This window comes from Eurypyga helias, unplaced genomic scaffold, assembly GCF_000690775.1.
Source record: "Eurypyga helias isolate BGI_N326 unplaced genomic scaffold, ASM69077v1 scaffold37708, whole genome shotgun sequence".
Classification (NCBI taxonomy): domain Eukaryota; kingdom Metazoa; phylum Chordata; class Aves; order Eurypygiformes; family Eurypygidae; genus Eurypyga; species Eurypyga helias.
Window position 1 is genome coordinate 3,219 of NW_010269608.1, and position 13,495 is coordinate 16,713.

At 46.3% G+C, this 13,495-nt stretch overlaps 1 protein-coding gene across 1 annotated transcript in view; it reads right to left on the reverse strand.

Moving 5' to 3' along the window:
- Positions 1–651: 651 nt before the first annotated feature.
- SWAP70 (SWAP switching B-cell complex 70kDa subunit) overlaps positions 652–13,495 on the reverse strand; it is a gene marked incomplete at its 5' end in the record, with an annotated part of 35,660 nt that continues 22,816 nt past the window's right edge. Inside the window, 8 exons of the mRNA XM_010158158.1 lie at positions 652–775; positions 1,496–1,592; positions 3,001–3,199; positions 3,943–4,109; positions 5,597–5,704; positions 9,407–9,588; positions 10,808–10,916; positions 11,202–11,348. Coding sequence (XP_010156460.1) covers positions 666–775; positions 1,496–1,592; positions 3,001–3,199; positions 3,943–4,109; positions 5,597–5,704; positions 9,407–9,588; positions 10,808–10,916; positions 11,202–11,348 — 1,119 coding nt within the window. The remainder of the gene's footprint in view (positions 776–1,495; positions 1,593–3,000; positions 3,200–3,942; positions 4,110–5,596; positions 5,705–9,406; positions 9,589–10,807; positions 10,917–11,201; positions 11,349–13,495) is intronic.

Consider the following 13,495-nt stretch of genomic DNA (forward strand, 5'->3'; position numbering starts at 1 on the left):
ATCTCGCACAGCTACTTTTGCCGAATGTTTCATGGCAGCACTTTGTACGTGCCTATTTCCAGTTCTTTTGTCTGAATTCCTGCAGCAGAGGCAAACTGAGCACAAACCCCGAGCAGCCGGCAGGTGCCCCGTGGGGCCAGTCTACCCTCGCTACGGGAGAGCGTCTGAGCACCGTGCGACGAGCAAACAGGCACAGAGCAAAAGTGAAAGGAGTCGATGGGAGGGAAGGTAACGCTCCACCTCGGAGCTGGACAGAACCTCTGGGACTGATGGTTTAAGTGACACTGAGCCAATGAAACAGCTGCTTCCCTGGCTTTTTGGGATGAAGGTGATGCTGCTCGATCAGTTAGACGCTGTCAGATTGTTACAGGCTAGTATGGAAACAACTCTGTCCCAAGCTATGTTTAAATAAAAATCTTCAGTTGTGAAGTTTTATACAAAAGAACAGAATTTCTGGAAGCGTGAGGGGAAACTGCAGGTACTGTCAGACGCCACCTACTGCGATTACTGAGCTCTGAGGAGGCACTTTATGTGGTGAACAGTCCTTCCTTTGTGGAAAGGCCCAACCTGCTGAGCAAACTACGACCTTTGTAAGCGAGAAGCTGCTCTGTGCGAAGCAGAACGAAGGAAGGCGGGCTTCTATCCACCCACGTCAGCTACCGTCGTTACTCCGACGTGGCTTTTTTCCCCTTCCAGCTCTTTTGTCTTTGCTCGAGTTCAGCTTCAGTGAAGGCGGCTGGGCCCCAGTTGGTGATTAAGTGGGGGTTCTTGGAGCCTGGAAGACAGAGTGCAGTACTTGAAACGGGCCTTTCCGCCAGGGACGTCCCTCGCCCACCATCAGCAGGACAGGCCGATCCAGTAAGTGCTGCTTCTTCTGCGACTGGAAACTCCAAGGTGACCTGAGGAGCTGCCTGACCGAGGGGGGCAGACTGCCTGGGACACTGTCAGTGAAGGGGCTTAGTGCGAGACGGTGTCCCCTGCTGCAGTCTTCTGCATCCTTATCCCCCCGCCAGCCCCCCGAAATAGGTGTGTCTTAGTAACCCCTCTTCGTCTTGCCCTGAGAGATGGCCTTGAAGGAGAGCGCTCTCTCCAGCACGGCATTACAAAGGCACTTCCCTCTGGGCTGGCCTGCTGTTAATTAAGCTCAGAAATTAAACTTTTCCCAAAAATGTAATATTTTTAGCTATCTTTACTTCACATTTTTGGCAATGAACATTTATGCCAACTGCACTGAACAACCAACCCATACAACGCTCAGGTCAATCCTGGGTTTGTTTAAAATAAACAAACAAACAGTTATAATGATTTAAACATTAATTATTATAGCATGGCCAGAAGAGGTAAAGACCTGAAAGCTACCACCGGCAGTTCTCACAGGTGTGGTGTGTACAGGCTGCTGTGAAACCCACGAGCTAAGGAAGGGGCAGGCTTCAGGCAGTCACGAGGTGATGGAAGTATATGAGCCAGAATGAATACCCATGTCTTTCTAACTTACCTGGCTCTATCAGTCGAATTAATCCCTCATGATGAGCTACTTTGTCTTTCCAGCTCTTGGTGTTGTTAGCTGCTGTTTCCAACTTCTTCTTAACCTCCTGAAACAAGATACAGCCCATGTGAAAACATGAATTCTATGAACAACTTCGTTTATATAAAAAGCAAAAGCATCCTTTGAAATCGAGAGAGAACCATACTAATTGAGCCAAATGGTGTCGACAGAACTTCCTTTCTAACCACCCTGAGTAACTGGTCATTCGGTACCTGTATCAACATAAGCTGTCACACTGTAAGCCCAAAATAACTAGGTTTTACAAGATTCTGCAGCTGCCTAAGTAGGGCTAGTCTTCATGAAAATTGAAAGCATGAACTGTAGTTTCAAAACAGAGATGCGTTTTCTGTTCCAAATGAAATTTTTCAATTCCAAACGGCCAGAATCTGTAATTATTTCTAAAATAAGGAGTCAGCTATCGCAGTGACTACTCGTCGTTTGTTTTGTGGATTTCTTTTTTCATTTGCTCACAGGGTGTTTATGGCTGTTGTATTCAGCAATTCCTTTGGAGCAGTAAATGATGTTTCACATACAAAAAGCCTGCGATGTCACCTAAAAAAGAAGGCCTGTATTAGCCACAAGCAACCTAAGGATGGTGTTAGAGGCAAACACCAACGTGGTAAGTTGTAAAGCGGCCAAACTACCCCACTGAGCCCTCGCTTGCTGTCACTGCAGCGTTTGTACTCAGTGCCAGTGCAGACAGCCCACTACCTGCGAGCCAAACAGCAAACCTCCACGGCACCGAGGCGGCATAAGCACGCTCCCTTATTAAACACAAATCCGGTCACGTTCTGCTTCCTGACCTAAATACACGCAGGATCAACACCTCCCTAGCCCCAGGAGGTGTGCAGCACTCTGTACTCACTGGATTCTGACTTACTTCCTCCATGAACACAACTACTGGTCTGCACCCAAACCACTCGGCAGCGCAGAGAACAGGCCTGGCCTTTGGGACGTGAGGCACCACCGCGCAGGGACAATCTGAGCTAGTTCCTAGCTTCCCCTGACATCAGTTCAGTGCTTAAATACCTTTTGGAGGAGCAAGGGCCTACAGCAGCACGTTGATTTTTCATCTACAGAAGACAATATTGCCCCATGACACCATCAGAATGCTGCAAGAATAACCAATTCAAAAGCAGGAGGCGTTCAGTTACGACCGTAACGGGGCTACGGCGCAGTCAGTCTGCGGTAGGAGACAAGTGCGTGCAGAGTATTTCAGGGTCTGACAGCTGGCTTGCATGAGCACGGGGACACAAGGATAAAGGAGGTGGTGTGTCTGAAACACGTCCTCTTCAAATACACCTACTGTCTGGGCCCAAAACCCCTAACGCGTAACTATCCTACCTGCTGTTGTCGTTTTGTGCCATGCTAGTCCTTGAGGAAGCACGACACGCTGAGCCGAAGTACTGCACACCTGCTCTAAGTACGAGAGCCTGAGGAGCAGAGCAGCTCACCTCATACTGCTCAAGGGCCTCCTTCCTTTCCAGTTCAAGTTGTTCCAGTTGCTGCATAGCGACCTGAAGAGCCCGTTCCTTTATCATTCTCTGGTTTTCTAGCTCTTGCTTCTCCGCCTCGGTCATCTGAATGGTCTGCTGCTGCTGCAAGTGCCACTTCTCCAGTTCAGCTCTCTTTGCCGACTCCTCTTCCAGTAACCTGCAACAGGGACCGCAGCGTTAACTGCGCTTCGCAGCGAGCTCTCTCTGTGATGTAGTGTACGTGTGGGGAAGCCAAGCTGATTATTTTCTTTCCTTTTTTTTTTTTAAATACCCAGGAAAGCAGGGAAAAAGTTACTGCTTGTTGGCTTGTCGTCAGTGTAAAGTGGAAAATCACGCCAGCAGCACCAGCAGTCTGACTGCTACAAAGGGCTTTTCAGGAAATTTAGTCAATAATGCAAATACTCAGCACTGAAAACCACAGAAGAAACAACCGTGCACCAGTTACCTTAGGAGGAGCAAATATATGAAGAAACAAACCACACTAAACCAAGCCCATGAGAGTAGGAGGAGACTTAACCCTTTATCAGTTAAACCTCTGATAAAATACAGCAGAAAGCCGTAGTTACAGCTGCTGCTTTATAAAACACAACTGAAAATTCTGTACAGAGTGATCTCGGGTTTTCAAGTGCTGACATGCGCACGATCGGGTGAGAAGTAAGTGTGTCTGCTCTTCTGAAACTGCCGAGCGTTCCCACTGCTAAGGGCTAATCAAACGTCTTAAAAATCAGAAATACCAGCTTTAGCCTAAGGGAAAGGAAAACCTCCCCTGGGACTTCAGACGAGTTCCCCCTTTCCAGCAGCGTGTCCAAGACCCAACAATCTTCACTACTGTGTTTGTTACTGCGGGGGGTGGGGGGGAGTGGGGAACGCAAATAAACCTCTACTAGGTCAAAGCTGTACCTGGCTTGAAGTTTCCTTACAGTCTCTTCATCCTGACGTGCCTGTTTCTCATCCTCCAAAGCTTCCTGTAGCTGCTTGTACATTTCCTCCAGTTCACGTACTCTCTGTAAATACTGTTCCAGTTCAGACGACTTCTGAGCAACCTGCTCTTCCATTTTTTGTCTCACCTAGCAGCATAAAGGGAGGACACATGAGCTACCATTCAGCTCAGGTTTCCAATCTCTGAAGGAATTGCTTTAGAGGCTTTTTTGCAGAAAATGTTTTCAGAAACAAACCCTTTCCTGCTGCCCGCAGAGCAAAACCGAGTCTAGATTTGCAGATGTGTAACCAAGAGCATTTGAAAACAGACAGGCTGGTCACTCACGCTGCCCTACATGCAGCACAGGGCTTTTACAGGGATTTAAACCTAACTTCAGTCAGTTTGAACTTGTTGCTGAGTTTACAAATACACACTAAACCGAAGGAAGAGAAAGCCTGTGGAGTGCCCAGAAACAAAGGTCAGGCTGGTTTAATTGTGTTGTTTCTGCTCCTCTCCTCAGGCCGGTCCTCCCTCGGCAGCATTGAGTTCACACGCTTACATCTGGGTGACGGCACCGCAGCAGCACAGGGGGGATGAAGGGGTGGACATCGGCTAAGGCTAGCTTTGCCAGGAGAAGAGCAACTCAACGCAAATCAAAGGTAAGGCAGAGAGGAAGGTGAGGGGACGTTGCACATCCCCAGTCACCCACTCTCTCATCCTCCTTACCCCTTTCCCTGACCAGAGCAGGAAGCCAGGGGCACAGTGGCACCAGAGCCCTCTGCCCAGTCGGCCCCGCGGTGCTTGGGACGGCGGCAGTCAGCTGGCGTTGCACCTGGTCAGGATAAAGCTCCAAACCCTCAGCATCCCGCAGCACAGGACACGCGCTTCGCAGAAGGTAAGCGCAGCTCCTCGCCCCAGCGCCCAAGGCTTGCTGCCAAGAGGGCACGTCCCGCTCCTCTGCTCTGCGGCCTGCCTTCCCCCAGCTGACCCGGACCCGCTGGCCTTCAGGAATTCACGTTCAGCCCACAGGCAGCACCGCATGCATCTGCATCCCGAGACATCCCATCGCATCCACCCCACTATTCCACTTCTTTTCTCCAGCTGACAGAAAAGCCTGACAAAGCCCTGGAAGACTGAACATCAGTTCTTTTGGAAATTCTCAGTGTGGATTATAGTAACAGCACTGTAAAGCTACAATATTTCTTTAATTTTTTGTTTGTGTGTAAAAACACAGGATTTTAAAAAAGGTGATAGTTTTAGGAATCCGTTCCAGTCAGAAAATCTCCAAAATGCATTTTGATCATGCCTGTGTTTGTTTAGCACACTCTTATAGTATGTACACACTCTTATTCTATGTACCAGCCTCAGGTTCTCCATCTTTTAAAACTGCAAGGATAACTGCTGTCTGCATTTATCTTTCAAACAGTCACATTTTTCCCTATTTTCCATTAATATCTAAACATTAAATGCTACAAAAATGGTATACAAATATTTTAACCCAGTAGTAAAAATATTTCAACAACAGAGGCTGCAGCCTCCTGGACAATCCGCAGAACCCTTGCAGTGCCTGCCTGCGAGGAAGTCGCTGCGTTGCTCACCGTGTGATCGTAGCAAAAACCCACATGCACCACTCACCATTTTTTCTCTCTCCAGCTCCAAACTGAAGCGATCCTGTAACTCGACTTGAGTCTGAAGTCTTTTCTTCTCTTCCTCAGCAGCACGAGCAGCTGCTGCTTCCAGTTGCTGGAAGAGAAGGAAAAATTAATTTGTCAAAACTAAAACATTTGGAGGGAATAGAATGTTATTTAACAATTTTTGCTTTTGACAAAAATGGACGAAAAGTATTAAGGCACCAACTTTTTTAATGTCTGAGGCTATTCTCAATCTCTAAATACAGTTTTTCATCTTGTTATTTTCAAGACAGGTTTAAATTTACCAATGAGAAGTTAATTATCAGACTTCCTCCAAGTTTCCTTTGAGTTCTGCCTTGCACAACATGTAAATCGCTGTGTTTCCTTCTCTCTCTCAGATGAGATAGAAAACTGTTATGGAAAACCACATCGCAGGCAGTTCCACCAGTGAAAACATGCCAGCATGCACAGAGTTCACACACAAACAGAAGTGAGAAGCATTAAATTGCCATGGGAAAGCAGAAGTGCCACAAACTGACTATAATAAGTGATTGTGCTGCCGTGAATCACATCCCTCTAACATCCCCTAAATTGCCATGTAAGGTAAATGAAATTCGAGTTGATGATCATCACTTGAAATTAGGGGGAAAATCAGCCTGGTCAGAGCGAAGGCGTAGGAAACAGCTGCTGGTACCCTCACGCCTTGCTGCCACTCACTTAACCTTTTCCTCTTGATTCCAGGTATAAAGATAGTCGTCACAGCTCTTCCCTTCACCAGGATGTCAACAGCACGTATTTTTAGAATGCACAGAAGGTTACAAATGTACAAGCACCAACCAAAACTCTACCATTACTAAAACCAAAGTAATTCTTTCACAGAGTTTTCCTAAGAAACTTATGCTTCGGGGGAAACAGAAAGCCAGCACCCTTCTTTTGTAATGCGCCAGGCTGGTGATGCTGTATCCGCAGACCTTCCGCACGAGCAGGACACCCATCTTCCTCAGTACTTTGGGAAGGTACCACACTTAAATCTTCCCTCACGCAATGAGGATGAACTAATGAGACGCCTGAATGATCAGAACTGCCCCTCCAAAACTTGAATTCCTGTAAGTGCTTGTGATACCACTCCAGTGTGAAACAGATGGGAAGAAGGGTGGGAGAAGGCTCCCCGTTTGTTTTCAAGCTGCAGAAGGCAGCACAGACTTGCTCTCCGCTCTCCTCTGACAGGCTCAAACGAACCCAGTCTTTTAGAATTAGCGTTCCTCCTCTGCCAGAACATTTAACAGCGTGCAATTGGGGTCCAATCCAAGATGTATATTTAAGTGACTCTCTTTTGATTTCCCTCCCCGCTTTGAAATTAAACAAACATTGCCAACAGCGAGCCAGGAGGGCGAACGTGCGGAGTCACAGCAAGGGTGGGTGCTAGGCTTCTGCCAGGGAGCTCAGCAAGAAAGCAGAGTTTGTCCATTCTTTATCAGCAACTTCCTGCTTAATTCACATCGGAGGACATCCGTTCCTGGCAGGTAAGGCTCCTGGCATCAACTGTGCCATTTAGGGAAAAGTCCCAGATGCTGATAGAGGGAGGGAGGGGGAGGCAAGGGGAACACACCATTCCGGCAGGAGTTAATTAGCACAGTCTCTGAACCCATGCAAGACCCCAGACTGAAACCGAAAGGGTGCACTAGTCTCGTGCATGCTCTCCTGGGAAGAAAAACTTACCTTCCAGTCCCTTCAATGTGTGTATCTCAAGGTCCCATTAAAAAATATGAAAAAAAAATCTATTTTAGACCAAGGCTCTTATTCTTCCGAGGTTTTCTACTGCAGGAGCTACCGAGATACAAACCAGCCTCCGTGCGCTCTGGCAGATGCTGTCTAAGTGGTGGCTCACTGCCAGGAGGAGCGAATCTCACTCTGAGCTTTCCAGAACAATTCAGTTTCCTGAACCATGTACAAAGCCTTTTCCTTGAAGAACATTTTTTTAACGAAACATTTTAAGTTCCTCCAACACAGTACCTCCCCTCTGATTCCTCTTAGTCCCAGTGCAGCAGTTCATGCCAAAGACTAAACTACTCTCCTTGAGAAGTCATTTTCATCCAGTTCGCTTAGAAAGATGCTTCTTGCTGCAACACTGTAGTTTTCTCATTGTGACTTCTACAGCATTCCCTAGAGCCTGCTGACATCCTACTACGAGGTTGCTCTTGTGTTATCTTCCCCCTAATGTTGTCTCAGTAAACTCAACAGCGAAGCCCAGCCCTATGGTTTCTGTTAGCAGGTACACTACTTACCAGTAACCTGCAGGTAACACAGGCTACCCTTTAAAACGTATTTTGCATCCTGAATCTTAAACACATGGCAGAGTATAGGTCCTAAAATTAAACTAAAAAAGGGTTTTCCACTGTCAGACTCCGTTTAAGGCCAACAGAGTAATACCCACATTGGTACTGCCAGTGCAAGGTTATTAAAAAAGACACACTTCTCTTGCCACAAATGGTGACTTTAAGAGTCTTGTCATTAAGAAGATACATTTTGGATGATTTTATTTGCTTCCTACACTCGGCATCTTTTAACATGCTCTCACAATATTTATAGCTTCCTCTTCCCCCCACCCTCCTGCAAAGATCATTAAACTTTTTTCTAAGGGCTAAAATGACTGGGTTTCATTTATGAAAAACCTCAAGCAATGATACAGACTCCTCCTAAATGGGAATGCAAATATCCGATTGATTTAGGAAGGTAGGAACAATGGGCTCTTTAGACTAAGCAGCAAGCAAAGATCTGGACTGCTTTAGCCAAAGGGACTCAGCAGCCGAAATGTTGGGAAGGGAGGAATCTGATGGCATTCTAAGCTATTCCAAGGCACGCTCCTCATCAAAAGGTATGATGGCAATAAAAGCCACAGTAACTCTTCTTGTAAGTAAGTCTTTAAAAAGGAAAGGTAGGAAGTGTATCTGGATGCTAATCAAGTCTCTGTGGAGAACTACTGCAGTACCAGCTGTTCCAAAGTAAAGATCCATCAGCATTTTCCATCTGCTGTTAAATGTGTGTGCAGCCACAGCAACGGCACCTCGGTGCCTCCTGCCAGTCGTCAGATTCAGACTAAAAAGCTGTCTATGAGGAAAATAATGTATTCAGCAAGTCTTCTGCTAATACTCAGAAATTTCTAGTCCAGTACTCGGGCTTTTAGAAGTTGATCCAGCTTTTACAAGGAACACGCATGTACATAGTTATAAATGGTTGCTATGTGTCTCAGTTCCATAAATCTCTCCCAAACTACTCCAATAAAATCATGCCTATACATACTCACAGAATCACTTTGCGTCTTTGGAATCTTCGTTAATTAAATTTATATCTTTGGAAATAATGTCTGTGTGAAGAGAAGAGTTCCCACACACACACATACAATTCACATAACAACTTGGAAAAATGATGTAAGAAAATCTTACTGGAAAGCCCCAAGTTTGACAGACATGTCTGACAGAAAAGAAAAACAAAACCCCTACGTATCTGAAAATACGAGACTCTCCAGTCCCCACACACATCCACGCAGCTGGGGTTTTCTTTGGCACCAGCTTCGCAACACCCTCCCGCGTACAGGGCCCAGGGCTGGGCCAGGCGGGTCACCCGTGGCCTGAGCAGCCCTCAGGAGCCGCTGCGGTCAGCGCAGGCGGCTTCGCTGCAGCCCTCCTCAGCAGACCGACCTGCTCCTCCGGCGGAGCAGCTCGCTCTGAACACCTGGACAGGAAATAGGTGCCTAATGACACTTCAAGAATGGCAGCCCAACTACAGTGACCGAGCCTGAAGCTCTCGCTCCCACCTTGCGCACGGTCTCCAGTTCCTTCTGCTTGTTCTCGTTGGCCGCCTGCAGTTCTTTCATCTGCCGCTCCAGCTCCTCTTGCTCAGCCAACAGCTTCTGGCGCAGTTCTTTCCGTTTTTGGCGTGCTTCTTTGTGGGGTGGAGGGCTCCCCGCTCTCAGCAGGTTTACCGTGGTCTGGATGGCTGGAAAGGAACGTGCAAGAGAACCCCAGTGAAGGGAAATGCTGAACTTTCTGGGTAGCCTTAATGACTGAATACCAGTGCTGTTGTCTTGTTCTTTTATTTTTAAAGATATTGTTTAACATCAGAAGTGACTGTTGTCAGTTCTCCTAATCCTCATCAGGCTAGCTGTCAATACGAACCAAAAGGGAAAGACGTGGCTTTCAGTACTGACTGTGTGCCACAAGGATACGGACCGGCAATTCCAATCCACGGTGTCTATTCCACTATTGATTTCTAACTGCCAGTGGACATGCAAGTCACTTGTACATCTAGCTGCAAAACACATCAGCACTGCTTGCTACCTGGATTCAGTGACTCTAATCAAGCAGCAGGACATTACCTCATACATACATCACTTACTTTCCTAGAACCAACATCAAACCCTTTATTCTTACTGATATTCCCGAGGAACCTTTCTGCCAGTAGGAAAGAAGCTCTCATTCCCTTATGTTCAGTCAGGAACTCGAGAGCAAAGCTGTGAGTAGCAGATTATTTTGGTATTTTATTTACCTACTACAACTGTGAAAATAGATGTCCTTGTGGAACTAATGATTTGTCCTCCATCAGACTTCAGTGCAATTAAACACACGCTGTAGGTAAAGAGGGACGTGCAAATGAAAGCACACAGCTCCAAATATTTACACGCTGCACATATTTCAATGGCATTGGCAACAGTGGGTTTGCAAGGGCCTCTATCTCACTCTGCACATGTCTGGGAAGGTCTTTCAGGAGTACCTTCACCATGGCAATAGAAAAGGAAGCCCCGACTCCCAGCCTCATCCTCAGCTCACCAAGCCATACTATCACAAGCAAAAATGGAAAAGCAAAGCCAGTATTTTACGATGCTAAAATGAATGTGCTTTCCCTTTCTCCCCAAAAGCAACAATTTACAATGTGCCCTTTCCCTTCCCCATCCCTAGAGGTACAGCCAATACAGAAAAAATTAACAGCAGCAATACCCATTTCACTTTGGTTATGGCTGCCTGAACTGCGGCACCTAAATGACAGAAACCGATGCCCCTTACGCGGATCCTTAGTTCTTCCCAAGTCTCAGGCTCCTTGAAGATCCTTCCCATGTGCCCAAAACAGAGACACCAGCAGTTGCAAATCTGAGTAAAGCACAGCTCTAAGGCTTCAGCTTACCTTAGCTTTCAGATAACTGTGATTTTTGAAACCTCACCTTGAATCCACTCCTGCTTCTTCTTTTTATCAGAGGCACTGATCTCAAAGCTTTTATCAAGACATTTTATGAGAAAAAGGCATTTCTTTCCATCTTTGTCAGGCAAGGCCTAGAGGGGGTAACAAAGGATTAGCCTTGCACACACAGAAATCTAAGTTGTATTGTCACGCCCCACGTACGCAGTTACCCCTTGCAAAGCTACAAATACCAGTACTAAGAACCTCTGTAAACAGTGTTTATGAACTGGTTTTATATAAAGTAAAAAATAATTCATTAATGAAATATATCAGGAGTCCACCCTACACACAAAAAAGGATTCTTATCTTTAGCGATATTCATAGTTTTTGGTGGGGTGGGTTTTTGCTTTTTTTTCTCTTCTTTTTTGTTTTTTTACCTCTACACAACAGTTGCCATCCAGCATGATGTCTCCCTTCTTGTCCTTTAAATCTTCACTTACATAGTAGGAAATAATATTGGGTTTTAGCACAAACCATCGTTCTGTCCAATTTTTCCTTTTATGACCTTTTTTCAACATATAGCCCTGTAAAAAGCAACAGATCAGCTGAAACGCCCGGCCTCTGTGGAACCGCCTGGTCTTCTGGTTATGTGGTGTAAAGGCCCGAGAGAGCACGCACAGAAGTTATTTCAAGGCCCTAAATACTTCACCTACACCCTTCCATTCCTAACACCAGCCCACTGCTACTTGTTTAGCCCATGAGAAACTACTCGCTGTTCTTCTGCCCCGTTTTTCACTTACTCGGTTATCTGAAGAACGGAGCAACTACCAAGACATACATGTTAGTAGTATTAACGTCATTATCAAGTCATTATTTTGACTCTCCGGTCCTCTTTGGTGACCCTTACCATTTAATTTTCTTCAGTCAAGCAGAGACATTTGCCCTTGCTAAGACTCACCTGCAGTACTCGTTAGACAGCCGGCATTAAAGATCAGTCCTGCGTGGATGCAGGTGTGGGCATCCTGCAAGGCCAGATGTGGGCCTGCATCTACGCACTGTAAATCCAGCCTGCTACGGGATATTCCAGGGACAAAGCAGAAGCACCTCTGTCCTGGGAGTGGCTCCATGCTGCCAACACGCTCATTTAGCTGCGCTCCACGGAAGAAGCGATGCCATACAGGATACTGCAATGAGTGTGTTAGAGAAACTGCTAACAGAACCATACTCCTGGCATCTTTACTGGACGGGATATGGGAACACTAGTGAAGCTTGGATTTTCCCTTAAAGGAACAGAGTTGTACTTTGATCTAAATAATGCCCAGATTTCACTCATAGTATTTTATTTTTCGTGAAAGATGATCCACTCAAACACACTTGCAAGCCTTAACAAGACTATTTCAAAAGAAGGATGAGAAGCCCGCATTTGTCACCAAGCTTTATACCAATGAAAGAATAAAAATTATAATCTTCTGTAACGACAATCCATGGGGCTGGTATCATGACCAAATCACCCAAGTTTGCCTCTGTTGAATCACAGACTGGTTTGGGTTGGAAGGGACCTTAAAGCCCATCTAGTTCCCCCCCCCCTGCCATGGGCAGGGACACCTTCCACTAGACCAGGTTGCTCCAAGCCTCATCCAGCCTGGCCTTGAACACTTCCAGGGATGGGGCATCCACAGCTTCTCTGGGCAACCTGTTCCAGTGCCTCCCCACCCTCTCCAGGAAGAACTTCTTCCTGATATCCAATCTGAACCTCCCCACTTTCAATTTAAACCCATTACCCCTTGTCCTGTCACTACAGACCCTTGCAAAAAGTCCCCCCTAGCTTCCCTGTAGGCTCCTCCAGGCACTGGAAGGCTGCAACTGAATATTAACATACCTAAAACATAAGGCAGCAATACTAAGTGCAGTTATACCAGTGACTGTTATACATTATCCAGTGTGGCTATGGCAATTCAAAAAGCGCCTCCTGGAAAGGAGGGTGCACAGGGAACGATACAGTAATTGGTCATTCTTTCAAGTGGGTTCTTTTAGTGGTCTTATCAGGGACACTGCTCTCACCTAGTCAGTTTTTAATCCAGAGCTTCAAAGTTTGCCCATATGGCAGCTATACTTGCTACTTCTCAAACCATACTCCCCAGTGACATCACTTCATCTGACTCCTAACTTCAGAAAAGAGTCACGTCACAGGTGAAACAAACACCCACACTGATACAACTACAAGCAAGTGTGCAGGAAGCGCTGTACTCAAAAGTATGACAGATAAAGAGGAGTGAAAAGTTGGAAAGGAGACCAAGGAACATTTTCTGTAATGCCTTTTAGCTACAGCAACTTTGGATACAGGATAAAAAAATTAATGTGCTGTTGTATATTTAAGTCGGAAGTATCTTTCTATACAGATCTGAGGGGAAAAAAAATTCATTACAGTTGAAGCAGCTCTTTTGTTTCAAAAACAAAACAAACAAAGAAGAAACAAGCCCCCTGCACACACAGCCGATCTGCGCTCATCTTCTCTAGCCAGTTTCTGGCCAGAGCCAAGGCCGTGCCTATTCTCCCGTGCTATCCCACACCCCCTCGCTCCACAACAGGAATGCGCAGAGAAACAGCTTTGTTTGCCGCCTCTGTACTGAGGTCTGAGGCCTGGGTGGTCGCAAGGGCGTATGAAGGACTCCTCTAGCTTCGCTCTTTCATGCCTTGCACAGACTGAGTCCTGATCAGGTGTTTTTCCCTT